The sequence below is a fragment of the Drosophila yakuba genome, chromosome X (assembly GCF_016746365.2).
Source record: "Drosophila yakuba strain Tai18E2 chromosome X, Prin_Dyak_Tai18E2_2.1, whole genome shotgun sequence".
In the NCBI taxonomy this organism is placed as follows: domain Eukaryota; kingdom Metazoa; phylum Arthropoda; class Insecta; order Diptera; family Drosophilidae; genus Drosophila; species Drosophila yakuba.
This window is the reverse complement of record NC_052526.2, coordinates 6,222,622-6,244,360: the sequence shown is the minus strand read 5'-3', so window position 1 is coordinate 6,244,360 and position 21,739 is coordinate 6,222,622. Positions and strand designations below refer to the sequence as shown.

The following is a 21,739-nucleotide window of genomic DNA, read 5'->3' as shown; positions in this document are numbered from 1 at the left end:
AGAGGAGTGCCTTTGCGAAAATCCCAGCACTACGCACTTTTTTACACTTTCTTACCCAATTTCTTGCCCACTTTCTGCCCACTTTTTACCCACTTTCTTACCCACTTCTTACCCACTTTCTTGCCCACTTCTTAGCCACTTCCACCCAATCAGGGATTTCGAAGCTGTTGACCCTATGCGGCTACTGAACTGCCCCCCATCCATCCACAAAACCAAAATCGAGGGGCCAAGGATCTGAGTTGCCCCAAAGCCAAGCGATGTGGGAGCCAACTGATGGCGGGCTAACTGATGGGGGTAAGTGACCTGATTTGTGGACACTTTAATGCCTTTTATTGTGTCGGCCAATAAATATGGCCCATGGTAAAAAGAATGCTATTTGTGGAGCACGAATGAGGACATGCTTATGAGCAATGAAATGCCTTCAATAAAACATGAGGTAGTTTAAACTTTGGGGGTAAATCAACAACTCGGTGCTCATCTTGAACAAGCGAGCTGCAATCACTTCATTAAAAGTTGATGTGATTTGAATTATGATAATTGAAACCACGAGGTGTTACCAAACGACCAATCAAAATGAAAAAAAAATCCCTGCCACCCCTTAACGTGCAACCCCTAAAGTTTTGTTGGATTTTTGAGGTGTGTGTGTGACAACTCGTAAAATAATTTATTTACACCTAAGCGTTAAATAACATATGTACAGCTCATGGACTACGGACTACGGGGAGTCGTAGTCGACCTCGTCAGTCCGGGAATCCGTGTCCTCAAAGCGACCCATGTCCGCCTTGAACAGGATGCGATTAATGTGAAACTGGACTGTGTTCCTCGTGCGGGTGGAGTATTTGCTCAATTTATTGCCGAGATAGCGGAGGAAGTAGTCCTCGTCCCCGCCAGAATTCGGAGCAGCAGCAGATGGCGCTCGAGCTGTAGACTTGGCATTGGATTCTGTGGTAGTAGTAGTATTAGTGGTCTTCGTGGCCACAGTTACGTTGACTGCCTCCAGTGCCAGATCCGCGGAGTTTGTCCACTGATACTCCTCATCGGGTATCTCCGATTTGCCAATGAAAACGTTCTCGAACTGACTGTCTGTGGCGTTGCTCTTGTTGTTTCCGTTTCCGCTCCCATTCCCAGTCTCCTCATCGTCCACCATCGCCTTGGTTTCCATGGCATTGTGCTGGGCTCCATCATCCTGCAAGAGAATCTCTACTTAGTTAGTTAGCTGTATATTTGGAGTTTCAGCTAGCGGAAGCTTTAAAGTTGAATAGATTGCGAACTAGGTTTTGTTTGCGCACCTTGGAAATATAAGTCTTTTTTCGTGTCGCTGGATATGGACACTTGGAGGCCTGTACTTTCTTTGCGGGAATGGATGCATTTTTGTTGGCTTGCTGCTGGGCGAGTGCTGCACGGATTGCTCGTTTCTCGTCGAGCACACTGTCGTAGGTATCCTCATGCTTGCGTTTCAGGTGCCGCATCAGATTCTCGGAGTGGCGACCTGCCATGTCGAAGTGGCACCTCTTGCAGGTGCTTTTCCGCGTCCGCTCGTTGTAGACGAAGTGCTTGGACACCGGATTCGTGTACTTCTTTGACATTGTTCCGGACTACGGACAACTGCGGTTCAGCTCTTGGTTACGGAGTGCACCGTACTCGAGTTACGGCTGCTGGTTACTAACTCACATTCTCGAACCCGCTCTAGACACAGTCAACGTAAAATCCAGAGAGCGTAGGAGCGGTTCGGAGAGGAGCGGTTCGAAGAGAAGCGGTTCGGAGAGAAGCGATTCGGAGAGAAGCGGTTGGGAGAGGAGCGATTCGGAGAGGTGCGGTTCAGGAAGCTAGACACCAGCCACAGTCAAAGTAAAAACCGTTCTTCAAAGCAGAGAGCGTAAGGAGCGGTTCAGAGATCTAGAAACCAGCCATTCTCCGAACCAGAAAGAGCGTGAAAACCGTTCGGAGAGGAGCGGTTCAGAGAACCACCATCGACTGCGAATGCGGTTTCACGGACAAACTTACCGATACGCCGAACCGGTCGCAAGCGGTTCTTTTCGGTTATTCCCCGTTCTTGATAATGATTTGATGGTAGAACTTAGAGTGCGCGGCTCAACAGCTGAGAGCGGTACGTTATTACACTGAAAACAACACACAGTTCCATGTTCAATAGCCAGCTTGTACTCGCATATATGTACATATGTATGCATGTTTTAAATAATCATTTTTAGCACTCAGCGCCACTCTGGGGTTAACAGTGGCGTGGCTGTGGAAAAGCAAAAAGCCAAAGGCGAAAAGAAACTGAAACCGAAACCGAAAAAAAAACATGCAAAAAGTAATTTTCAACTGCAGTGTGCGAGGGAGAGGGGCCGAGCGCGCTAGAAAGAGAGGGGGCGAGTGCGTGTTCCACAGCTGCCGGAGATGCAATATTTAACCCTTGTTACTTGCGCTGCGAGTGGCGGTCTGCTGGTTATTACTGTTGTTTTAGCTACAGTCAAGCGTACCACAGAAGTTACCACAATTTGATCATACAGTTTCACAATGGAAATGTTTGAGAAACATCCAAACTCTGGCAAAGTTTGCTAATTGCTGTTAGTAAACGCCAGTTGAACGTCCACTGTGAGTTTGAGTTTATATCTGATTGCTAAGGAGAGCTGAGATACTTATACTTAACTCTCGGATAGATGGTTTTGCCCAAATTCGAAAAAAAGGATATACATGCATTACACGATTATCCCTGCCAGCCGAATAGCAGCATGCATGACAAAGGGATGTGTATTTCCATCTATTCTTAACAAATACCAGCTTTATGGGGTTAACTTACGGCGGCACTTTATGTGCGTGTTTTGTGTGCCAAAGTTTTATTTGCTTTCGAATGGAGAAAGGGAGCAAGGGAGGAAGGCAGGGCTTCATGCGGGATCTCTGGAATTGACTCGATGTTTCCTTTCCCATTTTTTTTTGTATTTTTATTTTTATTTTTATTTTTATTTCAACACACACTCGCATCTGTGGGACAGCAGTTCTGCAACCACTTGAGGCAAGTAGAGTTAATTTTTTAGTGAAAAACTTCATAGGTTTGCTGTGTATGCAGGTGGCGAGTTTGCATTTCCTGCTAGGTGTTTGTTATGCCCAAAAAGTTGGTAAATATGAATGCAAAGCATATGCTTTTTGTGATATTTATTTTGCTTGGGTTCGTGTGCGTTTTGATTCTGGTCTGGAGTTCATAGCGAAATTTGTCAGCTTCAGCTGGAGATAGCACAATTTGTCTAGTTTTCAAAATTCATACTACTTGGCAGCACTTGAAAAAAAAAAATGGTCACACTGCGCTTCCTGGCTCCTCGCCGGATTGTCGACTATTGTCGTCGTCTGCTGAGTACGGATTTGGTCACCGCACTCCGTCCGTTCTACCAGGCCATTCAGACGGACAGCCTCGCTCACAATCCGGCGGAGAAGCGGGTCAACGAAGAGTCACTGCGTCTGCTCTGCTCCCATCTGGAATCCCTGAGTGGCGCGACGGGCAGTTGTCTTCCGCCCGATGGCCAGCTGGAGTTCTACATACCCATGGGTTCGGGTTCGGGTTCGGGTTCGGGTTCGGATTCGGGGTCGCAGGAGGCCGGCGGTCAGGTGGTGGTTAGTCGACTGGTGAGGGTGCAGGTGGACAGGAGTTTGCTGGATCCCAGGGCGGTGATTAGGCAGATTCTGAGCTCCTGTAAGCTGCTGCCGTTGGACAAGGAGCAGGAACAAGTGAAGCGGGTAACGAGCCAATGATGCCAGAATATTTCTTATTTGTTAGATTTGGTAGTGATTCTAAACTATAAACGATGGCAAACAAATCGACTTCCCCGCAGGGTCAGGAGATGGAAAAGGAGCTCGGAAAAGTGCTGCGAAAGGAGCCAGTGAGGGAACGGGTGCGACCGCCACAGGCGCCAGTGCAAAAGAACTTGAGTGCGCTGAGGGAGCTGTTCAGGGATGCCCAGAGGGAGCACTCCCTGGAAACGTGGATGCGCCAGGCACTGGCACGTTCCCAGGCCTCGGAAGTCACCACGCTGCGCAGCAAAATCGAGGCCATTGAAGGCGCCTTGGTGCAGCAGCTGGGCATTCGCGGCACCCGCTACGATTGTGGCTGCAACATGGAGCGCTACCACGACTGCCTCACCACCCTCCAGGGCTTGGCCGAGGATCCCAAGGTCGGCAAGGTCACCGGACAGCTGGGAGCGCTGCGTAACCGGTTTGTGGTCTTTGCACCGTACACTGGCATTAGCTTGGAGGGCGATGTGATGCTCTTCTCGGGGGACTCGCCCTCGGGTTGGCTGGCCTTCCTCGCCGAGATGCGCCTGCACGAGGAGCAACTGCGTCTGGTGCCGCTGTACGAGAAGGCCCTGTCCGCCGTGCTGCTGGGCATCCGGATAGAGAGGCGTCGGGTGCCGGACTGCCCGGGCTGTGAGGCCCGTGCCTATGCGGGCAGTTTGAGGCGCGTGATCCGGGCGGTCAGCGAGCACCTGAAGCTGGAGGAGAGTGTGCAGGAGCTGCCGCCATCGCTGCAGGACCATCAGCTGGCCATTGTGCCCGACAGCGATGCACCGAAGGTTAGCCAAACCGGTCTCTTCTTGGCGCCCGCCTCCTGCTCCGGACCCGATCTGGTGGAGTTCATATGCCGCAACCTGGATGTGGCCAGTGGGCGGTTCAGTCGCTATCGCAGGGACATCCAGGTGGAGCGGCAATTGTGGCGACAGTGCCAGGAGGAGTTGGGCCTGCAGCGACTCAGCAAGGACGACTCCGTGACGCCGGACAAAATGGTCGTGGCCATACGGCATTTGCTTCAGAGTGGCATCAAATCCTGTCGCGGCCTCAGTCTGCACATCACCAACTATTGGTCAGTGCCCACCGATGGCATCGTCTGCATTCCCTGGGACTTTATGTCCCGCGACAAGTAGCGATTCCTGTTGCGTTGTGCCACTTAAATTGCCTCAATTGGTAGATAAATTGATAAGTTTTTGGCTTAATGCTTGAATGTTCAACGTGGCATCATGGCTTTTTATTTCTGCTTAAGTCTAATCTTATCCAAGCCCCTTTGCTGATCGATTGCAATGGTTTATTTATTATTTCGCTTGGTCCTGTTCCTTTGATTGTTTCTCAGTGTCCTGCTGTCTTGCTGTCTTTCTGCATTGTTTCTGAGTCAGCTGAAATCATTGTTTATTCAGGTAATTTTTATTGTGTGCCTTTCGGTTTGGGTTGATATTTTGCTACATAAAGCTTCAGCTTCAGTTTCAGCTTCCCAGCTGAATTTCCTTCTTTACACTCATTACACTCCTTCGGCTTTTTGGACTTTTTGGGCAAACTAAATGCATAAATAGACGGACAGTCTGCTGGAAGGGCACACACAGGACACAGAACACAGGACTCAACCAAAGTTCGCAACTCTTGCCTGGCCGACTGGCATTTTCCTGTACTTCTGGGGTTGAACGTGTCCCTGTACGACTTCTGTTGACACTACCCATTCACCCAGCCATCGCATCCCTGCAGTTAGAGAAATGAGTTAGAGAATGCTGATTATCCTGATTGCCAGGATAGCATTTCACAAAAAAAGCGCTGTTTTAGTGGTATTTAAGCGTTAAGTTGGTCAGCTAGAACTTAATTTGCCTAATTATTTTCATTGCTGTGAAAACTACAAGCAGTTTTTCTCGTTCGCTTGCTGCTGCTGCGAGTTTTTCCCGGTGCATGACGACCCTTTGAGCTATGTTTTCCTTTGCAACCCCGGTCAAGGGGCCCCGCACCCTCCGTTTTCGCCACGTTGTGCGAAATTTCTGTAAGATTTAGCTAATGTTCCATGGCTTCGCTCCATCAATGTCGAGAGATGGGGATGGGGGTGGGGATGGAACTCTGGACCTAAGCCCGGCGAAGTTTGTCTGGTGTCGTTTATCCTTCCTGGGCATCCCATCCTCCCCACCCATTTCAGGCCCTCTCGATTTCCAGACGTTGTCATCCACCTCCGCCGACCCACATTGTCCGTTGCGTGTCCGTTTCCGTTTCCATGTGCTATAAGCCATGAGTTATAACATTCAAAAATCAAGGTACTTTCCCAAATATAAACACATACTTACACCGCTTCCGGTTGAGCAACTATTTGAATTCCCTCACAGAATATTCCCCCAGAATTTCAATTCCCAGTGTTGTAGTCGCAATCAAGTAGTCCATGGATTAGTTAAATCCAACTGCCAAAGTAGCAGTTGCTCCAGTAGCTCTAGCTCAGTTATATTTCTGTTCGCACCCAGAGCACACAACCCAGTACTAGTACATACATATAGTTTTCACAACGTATTTCTATATCCATTAGCAAACATTCAAATTGCACGGCTCTACACACGTTTTCTTTCGCTTTCTTCAGTTTTGTTCAAGATCCGATTCGATGGCCAAGGCTAAGATACATCAGTGGGTGGGTCAACTCCGTGACGTTGGCAGAGTCCTGCGCTGGAACTCTGCCTTAGTGGACAAAGCCAGTTGGGTTCTGTCCAGGATTCAGGTGAGTGCTGTTTCGTCTATATGTTTCACCCAGCTATGGTGGCCACTGAAGAATTCGCGTTCCATTTACAAGACGAGATTCCCTTAGAAATCATATCCCAAGCAGAGCGTCAAGAAGCCATTACCCTTGCCCCTGCCATCGTCCAAGTGCCCTTCGTCCAATGCCACTGAAGCCTCAAATTCCAATACCAAAAGTAGTGATCCTCAGCTGGGCGATCCAATGATTCCAAGTATCGAAACAACCAAGACGGCGCCCCCCCAAAATGGCTTCATCAGCCGAGCTCTCTACTACCGCAGATTCTACGTGAGGCGTTGAAGGACTTGTGGCCCATTTTAAAATGGATAAATTGAAAGTCGAAATTAAAAGTCTTACTCTTTTACACACGGGACTCGTACTAATCTGATTAACCGAATAGCCTTGAAACCGGTTGTGTACAAATTGTCCCAGCTATTTTCCAAATTATTTACGGTTGCATTTGCCATTGTGAACTTGCAAATCAATAAACATTTGTACTTTTTTTTGTTACTAAATTTAAACTTCTCTAAAATCGGAGCAAGGATGTCGAATTCTCATCTCATCCTTTTCGATTTTTTCTTTTCCTGGGCAAGCAAGACGAGCACTTGTCTCCATGGAGATTTCCAGCTGAAATGGGGTTAAGGGAGCTAAGAATGGGGGTTAAGGGGGACTAAGGGGGTTAAGGGATACTCACTGGCATGTGTGGTTGATTTGCACCATCATTAAAATCATCATCGTCAGCGTTTGTAATCTAATTTGCAGTCATCTCATCACCATTTGACCCGATATTCCGCTTGCGAGTGTCCTTTGCGAAACTTTTCAATTGAAATGGGGTGGCCAATGGCCATTCACTATTCACCATTCGCCATTCGAAGGGTGTGTGCTTGCTGAATGACCCAAACTTGAAGACCCAAAGCCCTAACTCAAAGCCATGGCAACCACTTCAGAGTGTCACACTCACTCTGAATGGATCTCGCCCACAATGGAGGCGTCTAATGAAGGGGGTGAATGGGTTCATCTGGGAAAATGCCCAAAATTGGAGCGCAAAATGAGGAAATGCGTTGTGAATCCATTTCACAAACTAAGTAGTAGTACTTACTAAACTTTAGAGATTCGCGCTCATTTCGAATTTCTTTTATTGTACAGAATTGAGTTAGTGTATAGTTAAATTAGTAATATATACTTAGTATACTCTAGGGAAGACTGCTGCTGCTTGGCGCTTCGTATCTTAGGGGTTACGAATGATGTGTGGAGTGGTGTAGAGTGGCTTGCTGTTGAGGGGGGGTGGGGTGAGGGGCTTGGGGATGGAGCTCAGATGCTACATCATCCTTTGCAGTACTGCAGCAGCTCCCTGTAGGTGCAGCCACCCGGTTTGCAGCACAAATCGGTCACATTCGGCATGTCGCGCTTCCTGCGCTTTCCAAAACTGTTGGCTGCGGAGATTCATAGAGTTAGTTAGAGGTTTGCGTATCAAAGGTCAAAGGTTGAGGTTCGACGGGGTATTGACTTACGAAAAACATCGCCGAGTGCCACCGTACCGCCCACGCATATCTTCTGTATCACATCGCTGAGCCCAGTGGAGCACATCGTGCGTCTCTGCTCGTATTCCGCGGGTGGGACTGGACCACCCGCCACCTGTGGCACCCAACTGCTGATCAGCGCCGCCACAGCGAGCACGGTGGTGAGGACTAGCAGGACTTTGGTGGTCGCCACTTCGGGAATCATCTGCAAGAGTTGCAAACACAGATTGTTAGATTGTTAGATTGCATCGCTTGTTTTTAATGTTATCCTTGTGATGAAATCTACTGTGCTTATGATGGATACCTACTCCTCCTGTAGCCTCCAACGGACACAGCTTCTGGGAAGCAAGGAGCCTGTTGCCTGATAGCTCCCCACCCTCTTCCGCCTCGCACACGCGTCTTGGGATCTCTTGGCTGCCTGCCTTATCAGCATCCGCGCTCAAATATTATTGTATTTTCCATTCCATTCGATTTGATTCCATTCGATTCGATTCGTTTCGATTCTGTTATTGTTTGTGTCTGGGCTCTGGCCAGGAAATATATTTACATAAACTTCAGTGTTTAAAAATAACCCACCGATTTGCCGCCTTGCTGGGCTCCCCACCACTTATCATTTGGAACATGAGTTCTTTTTATACACAATCAGAGACTCGAAGTGACTCGAATGGAGGGGAGGGGGTTGGGTAGAGTGAGGGGGAGGGGGAGGGGGAGTCATATGCCCCATGTGGCTTGTGTTTCTGTTTTTGTTATTGTTTGCTTTTATGACTCTCCTTTGGAAACTCGGTTTGCAACCACACTCTATATATAGTATGTGGTTCAATGTTTTTCCGTTTTTCCACTTCTGTCGCTTTCGTTTTCACAGCGATATACAAGTATGTACATATATATAAATAGTATATATATATATAAATAGATGTATGTATGTAAATGTCGCACAGCGCTTGGCTGATTTTTGGTTGGTTGGCTTGTTTGTTTGTTTGTTTTCATTTCCTTGGAAAGAAGCGAAGCGATCCCGGCTCGCATTTTGTTTCTATCGTGATAAGAATCGTGGAATCATGGAATCGTGGAATCGTGAAGAGGTTAAGGCTGTCTTTGTGTCAATCTAGCGATTGGATGGATGGTTCAAGGAGCTTGTGTTCTTACACTTACACTTCTCACATCCTTGAAGGGCTACACTTTGATTTAACAATAGATCTTCGGGGCTTTCATGTAAAATGCGTTATGTTCTTGATTGGAAAAACAAGCGTGATGAGAAAGTTCTCGTATTATTCTGTTGTCCTAACTTTGAACTTGGTTCTAGATAACTTAATCAATCCACCTGATCCCTAGATCCCCTGGTATCCTTTAGATACTTTCCTACGATAAAAATCAAATCAACTTACGTTTGCATGCCGTTTGATCCTTGTGTGTGCAGTGTTTCAATCAGTTTCCTCAGTAGTCCTCGATATCGAATGACTAGGGTGCTTAGCTTATGATATTTGGGTTTGGTTTTGGTTTGGTTTGGTTTTGGTTTTGTTTGATTTCGTGGGTTGTATAAAGTGCTTATATAGTGTGTGTGTTTTTAGTTTAGTTTCGTGTCTTTTGTGTCTCTGTTATCTTCGGTTTCGGCTTCCTTTCCTTTGCTGTCTTTAGAGTTTCTATCGGATTATCACTTGCTTAAGGAACTTTCTTTTTTGCTAATTTGCAGATTTTCTTTTGCGATCACACAGTTTCAAAATCACAATCAATTGACGAAAAAAACAAAACAATGCGACTAAAAATAGGGGTTAACTATCTTTTTAGGTTTTCTGTTTTTTTTCTTTTTTGGTTTCTTGGTTTTCTGGTGGGATTCGTTTGGGTTTTAAGGTTTCTGGGCGTTTTTACGTGCAAAAAAAAAAAAAAACAAAAGTATTGGCGAATTGATAAATATCCGTGAGTTTGGCGATTGAAGATCGTTCAATGTCCTTTGGAAATCGTTTGACGTTCGGAGTGCGGAAAATAGAGCAAGTGGTTGTTAACTTCTGCTGCGGCTGCTGCGTTTTCTGCTGCTGCTGCGTCCGCCAGTTGTTGTTGCATCGCGTGAAGTATTGTGGCAGGAACAGAAGAGTGCGGGTATATGTCACGGGCCGCAGGAGAAGGAGTGAGTGAGTGAGTGACTGCGTGTGTGAGTGAGTGTGTGTGTGTGTGTGTGTGTGTGTGTGTGTGAGTGAGAGGGCAGTCGACGGAGTATGCGAATTGTAGCGGTATTCCGCTGACGTTGCGACTGGCTTGGAATTGGAAACGCTTTTGGAAGCTGGCCGCTTGGCTGCTGGAACGTAAAGCTGCCGTTTTCTTCGGAGTATCTCGTATTCCTATCTGCCGCCGCGATCTCCCCCTTCTTCCTCTTGCCACTGGCACTGCCACTGCCTCTGCCACAGCCTCTGTCTCTGTCTCTTTCGCTCTCACTGTGCGCTCAAGTGCCGCTGGGCTGGCGCTCTCTGCGCGTCCTTAGCGCTGTCTCTTTCTCCGGGAGAGAGTAGAATCCGAATCCGAATCCGAGTACAAATCCGAATAGGAATCCGAATTCGAGTCCGAATGCAACAGCTGTTCGAAACGCTCTCCAATTGTTTGCTGTTGTTTGCGCTTGTTTATTTTTAGACCACCAGCGAGGTCTATAATTAGATGGTGGGTGTCTTATCGCCACCTCCCTCCCTCGCCACTTTCTTCTTCCACTTTCTTACACTTCCAGCCGCACTTCCAGTCGACGAATCTTGCACTCTTTCAGTTGCACTCTCCACGAACTCTACTCGCTCGTTGTTTTTGGAAGGAAGGAAGAGCGTTCTTCGTACCGACTTTCTTCCGCTTTTCACGCTTTTAATTGCACTCTTAGCGAATTGGCGAGTTCTTCGCTCGCTCGGAAGAACGTTCTTCGTTGTTTCACAGCCGAATTGGAAAAGAACCGTTGCCGCGACGCCAGCGCCAAACGAAGCCTCACTTTACGCGCGTGTGAGTGGGAAAGCAAGATGCAGCGAATGCGCAGCACGTGGACTGCAGGTGGAAGTGCGAGCGAGACGGCGCCCACTGGAAGCAAAGTCCAGTGTCTTGCGAAAAGGAAAACACAACAACAACAAGAACAACAACAAAAAAAGAGACACTGTAAGCGCAAACAAATGCTTAAAATTAAACAATTTGCCGGCCATGACACATTCAATCAACTTTGGGTCACCGTGGGGCCGAGTGTTTGCGGGTGTGTGAGTGTGTGAGTGCGAGTGTGTGAGTGTGCGGTTGTGTGAGTGCGCGGGTGTGCGAGTGTTTGCGTGTTTGAGAGCATTAATACAGGCCAACGTCAGTACGCCGAACTTTTGTGGGTCAAGCTGTACGAGCAGCACTCCAGATCGCTTCTCCAAAGTAATACCCACAATTCCACTGCTTTGCCCCCCACATTTATCCCCCCTGCACTAAATCCAAACTGGAATGGCTTCACCTTCGACTGAGTGGACAGTAGTAAACACACGTGGAGTAGCTGGCACTTCGGTCAGAGTTCAAATATGTATACATATGTATATGTATCGGCAATATCAGCACTATCAGCCTGTTCCTGTTTTCGCTAAACCGGCGAAATGTTTTGGGTTGTTGACATTTAGGGACCGCGATTAACATAAGACAATATCAGTCATTGGTCATTGGTCAGTGAGTCAGATGTCGGAATGTCGCCGATTCGGGCAATCGAGGAAATGGGGGAATCGAGGAAACGAGGCTCCAAAATATAGACCATAGTTCGGGTTAGGAATGTCGGACTGTATAACCGTACAATGGAATAATCATATTAATAAGATCCCCTTTGAACAAAGTACACACAAGCGCCGCATGTGTGCGTTTGTGTGTGTGTGTGGCAAATGCACACAGCAACAACCAAGCACAACAACAATAAATAGAGTGAATCCATCAGTGGAAAAGCAGCAACCAGTCCACGCTCCATATATGTATGTATGTATGTATATATGTACATATGTATGTATGTATGTAGGCACTTGTTGATTTTCATTTTCCCTATTAACGCTACCGCTTCGTCAAAGCGACAAAGTTCACTCGCTTAGATGGCTCCAAACTACACACATTCATACATACATACATATGTACATAATATATGTATGTATGTATTTCCACAACCCCCCTTGCCCCAAATAATTGACATTTGGCCAAAACGCTGATTGTTGTTGCTTGTGTATGCAAGTGGAATTACGATTTGAGAAAACTGCAAGCGAGGATTTCCCATTGGCAGATAGCAATTGATTGATATTCATCAATGTGGCAGGTAGGGTAGAGTACTGGAAGTACCCTATATACGACCGAATATACCCTGTAAGCGGGGTCTTGGGCTTGGTTTGGATTGGCTTGGCTTGCAGATAATGATTCGGCGATAAGCTTGTTGATGTTTTTGTTGCTGGAACTGCGACTGCCACTTCAACAGCACGAAGATGAAGAACGGAAGCCGATGGGGCAGCCCAAAAGGGGGCGGTACGGGTCAGTGGGCTGCGGGCGGCAGGGGGGCGGTACGTTGGGAACGCCCGTCTATCAGGGAAAAAGCCGTAAACAACGCCAACGTGAATTCGTCGTGATCTAGTTTCAATTCAAAATAAAAGATCCCTATTTTTAGCATTACTCTTGGCACTCCGACGGCGAAAACAACAACAGGGCGGTGGAGAAAGAGAGAGACACAGAGAGAGAGAGAGAGAGAGAGAAAAAGACAGAGAGAGAGAGAGAGAGAGAGAGAGAGAGAGAGATGAGTAAGGCGAGAAAGAGACGGCGCAAAGTGATAGGAAAGGAGGCCCTGTGTGCTAAGTCATCGCCGTAGATAAGCCAAGACTGGCACACACTGCGAGAAATATATGTATCTATATATGTTTGTTAACAATCATAAACGATTTCAATCCTTTGGTCCTTTGATCAAGCATGTCCTTTGAGCAAGCATAGAAGTGTACAAACTTTCAGCATTTATGCTGCTGCAAAACGTGGGCCATGGATTTTCTCCGTGTGTAGGCATGCCATCTGTTGTTTTGGGGCGGCGATGGAAAATGGGCGGACTGCTGTGGGCTGGATTGGATGCACGGGATTGGAGGATCAGCGATACGCAATTCGCAATGTAGAGAGCGGGGCAGAGTCCAAGGTGGGCAGATCCACACGGATGGCGGCATGCCACGTCAGGGTCAACGCTTCGAATGGGCAGGATGCGCTTGTTTCGGCTTGGAAAACCCGCTGGTGAATCATGACCACCAAAGGGCAGTGCAATTAACTCAGCAGCAATTCGATGGGTAATAGTACTTACTACGTTATGGACAGGTGAGCGACCGGCACTTTGGATAAACCAATCTCCAGAGTGAGCTGCTGCGATAGCAGAAGAGTAGAAGAGCGGCCCCTTGGTTTTTTCCTCTAGCCAGTGGTGCAGATAAGCCGCAAGTGGTGGGTGGGGGATGGGGGGCGCCACCCACTACAAGCAGCACCCCCAGCCCCCAGATCCCCCAATCCCGCACTTCCCACGCGGCAGCGAATATTGTTTACTTGTGCTAAAATTGGATCTCCATTGATTGACATCTGCGATCGGGCGTCAACGCCAAGACATCGCGAATCTATAGCTCCCAGCTCCCAGCTCCCAGTTCGTAGATCGCAGCACGAAGCTGTTGCTCAGACGCAGATTATTGACCCAGAAGCGTGGAGGAGGTTTGTTGTTGATACCAAAAGCCTAGACATCGGCGACAACAGTCTGTGGCAATCGTAGTATACAACGGGCAAGAGAAACAAGTGCAAATAAATAATAACAATTCAAAGCGATTCAAAGCCTATTCTAGCGAACTGAACTTTGCTGCTTAAGTTCCATCGAACTGCCTCTAATGCGAAATTCCTCAATGGAGAGGAGAAATTCCTCCGTAAAATCCAATGCAATGCAACATTTCCCAACGATTTCACAATGTTTCGCCAAACTCCAGTAATGATCTAGAATGCATTGTTGATGAAGAGAGTTTAAATAATTTCCCTTTCAAAGTTGGAAAAAGTTACCACTTCGCTTACTGAGACTGAGTAATTTAAAGCTATTTATAAATGATTCATAAATGTATAATGAAAATTTGTATCCGCAAGGAGCTTAGTTACAAACTTGGCAACACACCTTTGCATATTTGATGTCCATTCCAATTCGCACTTAAATATTCAAGAATCTGTTAGTATTTTTTCCTCATTTTTTTTTTGCATTGGGGTGCTGTGTGGCAAAAAAACAGCTCACGAAATTATCGCCCGATGTCAATAAACTGTCGCCGACGACCCCAAAAAAAGCAACAACAAACGCATGCTGCGGTGTTGGTTGCTGCTGTGGGTGGTGGGTGGCAAAGTGGGTGGTAGAGTGGGTAGCAAAGAGGGTTGGTTGTTTGGGATGAAGAGCGAAGAGCAACAATCGAGAGTGGCAGCCACCAGCGGGCATAGACATACATTTGTTGGGCGTAGTTCTGGTTGGGCGGTTGGTTTTTGCCAGCTGCCAATGAACTGCAATCGGCTGGGCGGCCTCAAGGTCAACGCATGGCACACAGAACTCTCTGGTTCTCTGGCTCTGTGGTTCAAGGAGTGCTGAACTTTGGATGTGAACCCAGCGAAATGGCGTGAAAGCAAAGGGGGACCTTGAACTCGGCCAACACCGAAAGTGGACAATCAACTAGGGTCTTCATCAAGTGATTTCCTTAATTCAGTCTCAGTCCATAAAGTTCATAAATTTCTAAATTTATAAACTGAGCTCACTCAACGTGAGGCTGTGGACACCCAAATAAATAATGAGTTAAGTCACGAGGTAGGGCATTTATCCGAATTTGCGGACAAGTAGCAACATCGAATCGAAAACGATGGCATACTTTGAGGAATTCAAAATTCGCAAGTCTAGGGAATCGAAATCGATGGAAGGCACTACCGAGAGTATAAGCTGAAACTGTTTGTTTACGCGGCACTTCAAGGTTGGCTCGATTTCAGTTCATCCGTCAATGAAATAGGAACCACTGACCCACAAATCCCATCTCTAATCTGTTTTTCCCGGACTCCCGGACTCACTGACTCTCTGACTTCGTAACCGTCGTCGTATTCGTAATCTGCGGGGGTCGGCCATCTGGAGTCGGAAATCGGGGAGTTGGGGCGACGTCTACCATCCGTCTGGCCGGCTGGTGACCTTGAAAACCCCCATCCACCTCCCCTCCCCCAGAAAGTGGCGAGCATACAGGGACTTTGCACCCATCAAAAATGGTGCGTTCCGATGAACTTTCACCCGAGCTTTTCCATTTCCCGTGAAACAGAAGCCAGCGGGCAAATCACTTATACGACGCGTGGTCCCGACTTGTAAACAGAATCGAGTTTACTATATGCCAGACTTACTACACCGTCTATTTATATACATATATATATATGTATTATATACATATTACGTTTGCACGCAAGTGTGCGATTAGGAGTGCGATTTCAAAATAAATCATTAACCGCATTTCAATCATTTTCATCAATTAATCATTGACCAAAAAGCGAAACGTGAAATACATATGTATAAATAAATATATAATATATAGCATTATTGAAAAGAATCTACGCGTATACACTGACATCAATTCTGGCGACAATGCGATTCATATTAGCTGAGTGAAAACAATACTTGGTTGCTATCTGCTCCCATGATCTTGTCATTTCGAAACGCACTGTTTGCCATGCATATTTTATATAATTATGCGAATTCAGATTGTAAACAAGTTTACAAATAGTCGCAATAACAATTAAGAAAAACAGAAAAACGATTTTCGGGAAACATTCAAAAATCATCATCAAAAATTGCAAAAAATGTATAAAAAATAAATTTTTTTTTGAGAACACAGTTCGAAACAGAAAAACGATTTTTAGCAAAAATTCAATATTTACGATTGGTATTTTCGGTATAACTTGGCTAAAAATGGTCAGAAAGTTAAAAGAATAACATTTTTGTACTCCTTATTACCAATACTAACGAACCAAATCACTTTTTTACCGACTTTGTTAAAATAATTTTTGGCCAAATTTTCGCATTTTTTGTAAGGGGTGACATCATCAAAATTTGGAAAAAATGTGAAAAAAATTGTATTTTTTTCTGAAAACACAGTTCGATTGGAAATTTAATTACGAACTCAACGAGGTGTTACATTCCATATTCGGACCTATATTTCGAATGTTCTGATCAAAATACTGACATTTATAGTCGCAAAAACCAGAAAAACGATATTCGGCCAATATTCAAAAATCATCATCAAAATTTGGAAAAAATGTGAAAAAAATGTTCTTTTTTTCTGAAAACAGTTTGGTTGGAAATTTAATTACGAACACAACGAGGTATGACATTCCATATTCGGATCAATATTTCGATTAGAGCCGAACGGCCAGTTCTATGGTGATCCTAAGTGAATTGCCGTTTCACGGGGAAGAAGGAGCACAAGGGTATCGGAGTGACCCGGTTCCAATCATTCAATCTTGCAATCTGTTCGATTTCCTCCCACGTGGTCGTTAATTTACAATTTACAATAATTATTATTAATCTAAATTAGTTGTTGTTTGGATCTGTTGATTTCTCTATCAGGGTTCATCAAAGCATCTGGGGAACTCAACTTATCAGCAAAGCCACTACAGCAATTCAGAAACCTATCTCTTATTGTAATATTTCCAGCGACCACAAGTGACCTTTAATTCAAATTTTGCGCCAAGGAGCGCCATCTATTGGCGATTTGCTGGCACCAACTGCCATTGTCAGGGCTGCCACTTGATTCGAACACATCGCGGTGTCAGCATCGATATTTCTGTCAACTCCACCGCCTTCACCTGTAAATATTTAGTTGATTAATGTGTTTATATATCCACGCCAAAAACGTATTAACTTGTTGCCGGCCGTATAATCGGGATTATTACTAAGCCGAAAAGCAAAAAGTTGAAGACAAATAAACACTTAGCTGTGACACAAACCTCTCGTCGCTGAGCACCTGATATTCGTTATCGTTTATCGATTAGACTAGCCGAATCACGCCTCCTGATAACGATTAAACAAAAAGTCGAAATGTAGTAAAACTCGCGGAAAGTAAATAAATTGTTATAACCACAGTGAGATAAAGAGCGGCAAGCTTAGTGGCGAAACAATTGCAATTGCTGGGCAGCCAACGACGGTGCCGGCTGGTCTGGGATTTATCGGATGATTGGCAGCTCCTTTGGAAAATCCTCAAGTTCAGCTGCTTCTGCACACACTGACCTTCATTATACATACATACCGTACATACGAGCACTTTGTGTGTGCCCGTGTGTGTGTGTGTGAGTGAGTGTGAGTGTGTGCGTGCGCCAGCAAGTGTGTGGGTGCACTGAAAAAAGGTTGGAAAGGATACAAGCGAGAAATCTGTGAGAAGCCGGAATATTGCAACCCGCATCATCGGAGGAAGAGCACGCAAAAAAAAAGAAAGGTGATTAAAAGTCAAGGACGACATGATGCCCTCCGCCCACAGAAGTGGATGTGGATGTGGGTGGCTCACCCATTAAAACTCCACTAAAACGCAAGCGCAGGAGTTTTTCCTTCAAGAAGTCAAGGCTTCTTCGTTTTCGGGGTCATGGTCACAGTCACAGCAGCATATCATATACCATAGTATATAGGATAAAGGATAAAGCAACATCATGTCCAGCGAGTCCTCCACCGAAGGCGACAGCGATCTATACGATCCTTTGGCCGAGGAGCTGCACAACGTCCAGTTGGTCAAGCATGTGACCCGCGAGAATATCGACGCCCTGAATGCCAAGTTTGCCAACCTGCAGGAGCCACCAGCCATGTACTTAATAGGTGAGTCGAACACTACCTGGGTTCTTGGAAATCCCTCGCACGCCCACCCATATACTATTTATAAAGTACCCCACTATAGCTGCATATGTGACATATGTATATATGTATGTATCTCACGACTTGACTTAATTCTTATCGCACAGAATATCAGGAGTTGACCTCCAAGCTCCACGAACTGGAGGCCAAGGAGCAGGAGCTAATGGAGCGACTGAATTCGCAGGACCAGCAGGAGCAGCAGGAGGACTCCTCCTTGGTCGAGCGATTTAAGGAGCAGCCCCACTATCAAAATCAAACGCAAATCCTGCAGCAACAACGGCAATTGGCGCGAGTCCATCACGGCAACGATCTAACCGATAGCTTGGGCTCCCAGCCGGGTAGCCAATGTGGAACTTTGACCCGTCAGCCGAAGATTCTTTTGCGAGCCCACCTGCCCAATCAACAGCGCACCTCAGTGGAGGTGATTTCAGGAGTTCGATTATGTGATGCCCTCATGAAGGCCCTAAAACTCCGGCAACTAACGCCGGATATGTGCGAAGTAAGCACAACTCATTCCGGTAGACATATCATACCCTGGCACACGGACATCGGCACTCTGCATGTGGAGGAGATCTTTGTCAGGCTGCTGGACAAGTTCCCCATTAGGACGCACATCAAGCACCAGATCATACGGAAGACCTTCTTCTCGTTGGTGTTCTGTGAGGGCTGTCGCCGGCTTCTGTTCACTGGGTTCTACTGCAGCCAGTGTAACTTCCGATTCCATCAGAGATGTGCCAACAGAGTGCCCATGCTGTGCCAGCCCTTTCCCATGGATAGCTATTATCAGCTACTGCTGGCCGAGAATCCGGATAATGGCGTTGGTTTCCCCGGCAGAGGCACTGCTGTCCGGTTCAATATGAGCAGCCGCAGTCGCAGTCGGCGGTGCAGCAGCAGCGGCAGCAGCAGCAGCTCAAAGCCCCCGTCTTCATCCTCTGGAAATCATCGACAGGGTCGTCCGCCAAGGATCAGCCAGGATGATCGATCCAATTCTGCGCCAAATGTGTGCATTAACAACATTCGATCGGTTACCAGCGAAGTGCAGCGCAGTTTGATAATGCAGGCCAGGCCTCCATTGCCAGTGAGTCTGAAGATTTGCCGTTTATAATCCTTTTCATTGGCTTAACATATGCTTGCATCTCTTACAGCATCCGTGCACAGATCACTCCAACTCCACGCAAGCGTCGCCCACGAGCACTCTGAAACATAATCGTCCCAGGGCCAGATCCGCCGATGAGAGCAACAAGAATCTGCTTTTAAGGGACGCCAAAAGCTCCGAGGAAAACTGGGTAAGCTAGATGGCCAGTGTTGTCACGTATTTACATAAATAATCAAAAATGCTCTATTCCTGCAGAATATTCTGGCGGAGGAGATTCTAATTGGGCCACGCATCGGTTCGGGATCGTTTGGAACCGTTTATCGCGCTCATTGGCACGGCCCCGTGGCCGTAAAGACACTCAACGTGAAGACACCGAGTCCCGCCCAGTTGCAGGCTTTCAAGAACGAGGTGGCCATGCTGAAGAAGACGCGCCACTGCAATATCCTCCTCTTTATGGGGTGTGTGTCCAAACCTTCTCTGGCGATTGTGACCCAGTGGTGCGAGGGCAGCAGTCTCTACAAGCACGTCCATGTCAGCGAAACCAAGTTCAAGTTGAACACGCTCATCGATATCGGACGTCAGGTGGCCCAGGGCATGGATTACCTGCATGCCAAGAACATCATTCACAGGTGAGTTTCTGTATTATTGTATTATATATATAATTATATATTTGGTATGTTTCAGAGACCTTAAGTCAAACAACATCTTCTTGCACGAAGATCTCTCCGTGAAGATAGGCGACTTCGGATTGGCCACCGCGAAAACTCGATGGTCGGGCGAAAAGCAGGCCAATCAGCCCACGGGCAGTATTTTATGGATGGCTCCGGAGGTGATTCGTATGCAGGAGCTGAATCCCTACTCCTTCCAATCGGACGTTTATGCCTTTGGTATCGTGATGTACGAACTTTTGGCGGAGTGTTTGCCCTACGGTCATATTAGCAACAAGGATCAGATCCTTTTTATGGTGGGACGAGGACTGCTGCGCCCCGATATGAGTCAAGTGCGCTCGGATGCGCCGCAGGCATTGAAGCGCTTGGCCGAGGACTGCATTAAGTATACGCCCAAGGATCGACCGCTCTTTAGGCCGCTGCTCAATATGCTGGAGAATATGCTGCGCACTTTGCCCAAAATTCATCGCAGTGCCAGTGAACCGAACTTGACGCAATCGCAGCTCCAGAACGATGAGTTTCTGTATCTGCCCAGCCCGAAAACGCCAGTGAACTTTAACAACTTTCAGTTCTTTGGCAGCGCTGGGAATATTTAGACAGCGACCTGTACCTGTACTTATATCCTGCGTGATCAACGTGATCTTATTTCTATATATTTTTGCTTTCGTTGTCCCTCTGTACATAAGCGATTCGCGAATGGGACGGCTTTGGTTGCCCACCAAAGTGAAAGAGAGAGACAGAGAGGAAGAGAGAGAGAGATGGGTTGCCTGCCGACCCGGAAGCGAAACTTGCTTCTTTCCTTGGAACTGACAAAGTGCATTTCTGTTACCACAAAACGACTACAAACTGTAAACTAAACTGCAACGCCCATGTGTACATAACTGCATCATAACTTATATACGTTAGGCAAAACTACTGAAACTAAACTAAACTAAACTAGCTGATCGCAATTACAATATACACATTATACTTATACTACAAAAGAAGATGTTGTTCCTGGAGTTGAGGAGTGAAGGTGTGCAGCACAATCAAGAAAATTCCACTCAGGTATTATTTGTTCTTACTACTTTTTAGTTTATCGGTTTAAATTGGTCTTATTTTCACATTTGAAACTTACTTATTTCAAATTTATTGGATCAAAATGTATTCTTTAAGTTTGACTATGCGAAACTAAGGCTTGCGTTTCCAAGGACAAAGAGAGCCGATTCCCACGACTACATATAATGTATTATTAATGTATTTTATGTATTTTATTATGTATTATCTTTACAATGGGTCTTAAGCTTCTTTTTAAGTTATGCTACCGCCCTATCTTCACAAACAGCCGTGTACTTCGTGGTATTTTCAATCAGAAACACAACTGATTCAGTTGAATTAACTTTATTCATTTAGCAACAGAATGGCGTGATCCGGAGGATCCTAAACATATCTGCTGGCGATGGCCAGGACCTTGGTGTAATCGGCTCCCTTGGCCAGTGTCTTCTCCTTGAGGATGGTGCGCAGGATCGTTGGAATGGGCACATGGATACGTGTGCCCAGCGGACTGCCGTTATCATCTATGAGCACCAGGTTGTTGCTATCAAATTTAGGCTGTTTGGGCTTCTGATTCTGCTTCAGTCCCACGAGGATGCCCTTCTTCATTTGGCCCTTGATGGCCACCAGCACCTTGTCGCCGATCAACCCGACTCCCCGTTTGTTGTACACATGAATGCACCTCGGCGGACGTCCCTCGGCCATCGCCTTCTTTCCCAAATCACTGTTGTCCACCACCCGTAACCGGGCCAATTTCCGGATTTCCCAGCACGCCGGCGTCGTGTGAATCAACTCCTGTCTTTGCTGGCCGCCCAAGGCGCTCGCCACTGGCTGGGCCATCTGTCTAACTGTCTTCAGGATGCGGAGCGCCATTGTTCGCAGGTACTTGTTAGTTTCAAATACGTATTTAATTCATGAAACTCAAGGGAAGCACAACAAAAATAAATTATACAATTTTTTCTACTCGTTCAGCGACAGCGTTGCCATATCGCACAGCAAATCATATGGTCCGCCACAGCACAGTTATCGATGTTACGGCCTAACAGTGGCTAACAG

The 21,739-nt window shown here is 46.5% G+C and overlaps 5 protein-coding genes across 6 annotated transcripts; 2 read left to right on the top strand and 3 right to left on the bottom strand.

The window, feature by feature from the left end:
- Positions 1 to 637: 637 nt before the first annotated feature.
- LOC6524412 lies at positions 638 to 1,949 on the bottom strand. Its single transcript, XM_002100234.4, has 2 exons — positions 1,290 to 1,949; positions 638 to 1,186 (listed from the first exon to the last, which is right to left on the bottom strand). The coding sequence occupies exons 1-2, from the start codon at positions 1,584 to 1,586 to the stop codon at positions 716 to 718; spliced, it is 768 nt and encodes a 255-aa protein (XP_002100270.1). The 5' UTR covers positions 1,587 to 1,949; the 3' UTR covers positions 638 to 715.
- Positions 1,950 to 3,186: 1,237 nt separating this feature from the next.
- Positions 3,187 to 7,029, top strand: LOC120322422 (T-cell activation inhibitor, mitochondrial). Of its 2 annotated transcripts, XM_039377770.2 has the most exons (4): positions 3,187 to 3,732; positions 3,828 to 6,270; positions 6,365 to 6,499; positions 6,587 to 7,029. In XM_039377770.2, exons 1-2 carry the CDS (start codon positions 3,292 to 3,294, stop codon positions 4,911 to 4,913), a joined length of 1,527 nt encoding a protein of 508 aa, XP_039233704.2. In that variant the 5' UTR covers positions 3,187 to 3,291; the 3' UTR covers positions 4,914 to 6,270; positions 6,365 to 6,499; positions 6,587 to 7,029. The 2 variants fall into 2 exon arrangements, with proteins under 2 accessions (XP_039233704.2, XP_039233705.2); XM_039377771.2 differs by having other exon boundaries at positions 3,828 to 6,499.
- A 603-nt stretch (positions 7,030 to 7,632) lies between these two features.
- LOC6540000 (probable insulin-like peptide 6) lies at positions 7,633 to 10,953 on the bottom strand. Its single transcript, XM_039377772.2, has 3 exons — positions 9,417 to 10,953; positions 8,026 to 8,239; positions 7,633 to 7,947 (listed from the first exon to the last, which is right to left on the bottom strand). The coding sequence occupies exons 2-3, from the start codon at positions 8,237 to 8,239 to the stop codon at positions 7,838 to 7,840; spliced, it is 324 nt and encodes a 107-aa protein (XP_039233706.1). The 5' UTR covers positions 9,417 to 10,953; the 3' UTR covers positions 7,633 to 7,837.
- Positions 10,954 to 17,060: 6,107 nt separating this feature from the next.
- Positions 17,061 to 20,634, top strand: LOC6524410 (raf homolog serine/threonine-protein kinase Raf). The gene is made up of 5 exons (XM_002100232.3): positions 17,061 to 17,851; positions 17,995 to 18,965; positions 19,033 to 19,173; positions 19,239 to 19,612; positions 19,668 to 20,634. The coding sequence occupies exons 1-5, from the start codon at positions 17,689 to 17,691 to the stop codon at positions 20,245 to 20,247; spliced, it is 2,229 nt and encodes a 742-aa protein (XP_002100268.1). The 5' UTR covers positions 17,061 to 17,688; the 3' UTR covers positions 20,248 to 20,634.
- Positions 20,635 to 21,015: 381 nt separating this feature from the next.
- LOC6524409 (39S ribosomal protein L14, mitochondrial) lies at positions 21,016 to 21,683 on the bottom strand. Its single transcript, XM_002100231.4, has one exon. The coding sequence runs from the start codon at positions 21,554 to 21,556 to the stop codon at positions 21,071 to 21,073; it is 486 nt and encodes a 161-aa protein (XP_002100267.1). The 5' UTR covers positions 21,557 to 21,683; the 3' UTR covers positions 21,016 to 21,070.
- Between the last annotated feature and the right edge of the window lie 56 nt (positions 21,684 to 21,739).

Excerpts from the sequence above, each read along its gene's own strand:
- LOC6524412 (XM_002100234.4), bottom strand. The coding sequence starts at position 1,586 with ATGTCAAAGAAGTACACGAATCCGGTGTCCAAGCACTTCGTCTACAAC. Across the intron at positions 1,187-1,289 it reads AAAAGACTTATATTTCCAAG|GATGATGGAGCCCAGCACAA; the intron begins GTGCGCAAACAA and ends ATTCTCTTGCAG.
- LOC120322422 (XM_039377770.2), top strand. The coding sequence starts at position 3,292 with ATGGTCACACTGCGCTTCCTGGCTCCTCGCCGGATTGTCGACTATTGT. Across the intron at positions 3,733-3,827 it reads AGCAGGAACAAGTGAAGCGG|GGTCAGGAGATGGAAAAGGA; the intron begins GTAACGAGCCAA and ends ACTTCCCCGCAG.
- LOC6540000 (XM_039377772.2), bottom strand. The coding sequence starts at position 8,239 with ATGATTCCCGAAGTGGCGACCACCAAAGTCCTGCTAGTCCTCACCACC. Across the intron at positions 7,948-8,025 it reads GGCACTCGGCGATGTTTTTC|CCAACAGTTTTGGAAAGCGC; the intron begins GTAAGTCAATAC and ends GAATCTCCGCAG.
- LOC6524410 (XM_002100232.3), top strand. The coding sequence starts at position 17,689 with ATGTCCAGCGAGTCCTCCACCGAAGGCGACAGCGATCTATACGATCCT. Across the intron at positions 18,966-19,032 it reads AGGCCAGGCCTCCATTGCCA|CATCCGTGCACAGATCACTC; the intron begins GTGAGTCTGAAG and ends CATCTCTTACAG. Across the intron at positions 19,613-19,667 it reads GCCAAGAACATCATTCACAG|AGACCTTAAGTCAAACAACA; the intron begins GTGAGTTTCTGT and ends GGTATGTTTCAG.
- LOC6524409 (XM_002100231.4), bottom strand. The coding sequence starts at position 21,556 with ATGGCGCTCCGCATCCTGAAGACAGTTAGACAGATGGCCCAGCCAGTG.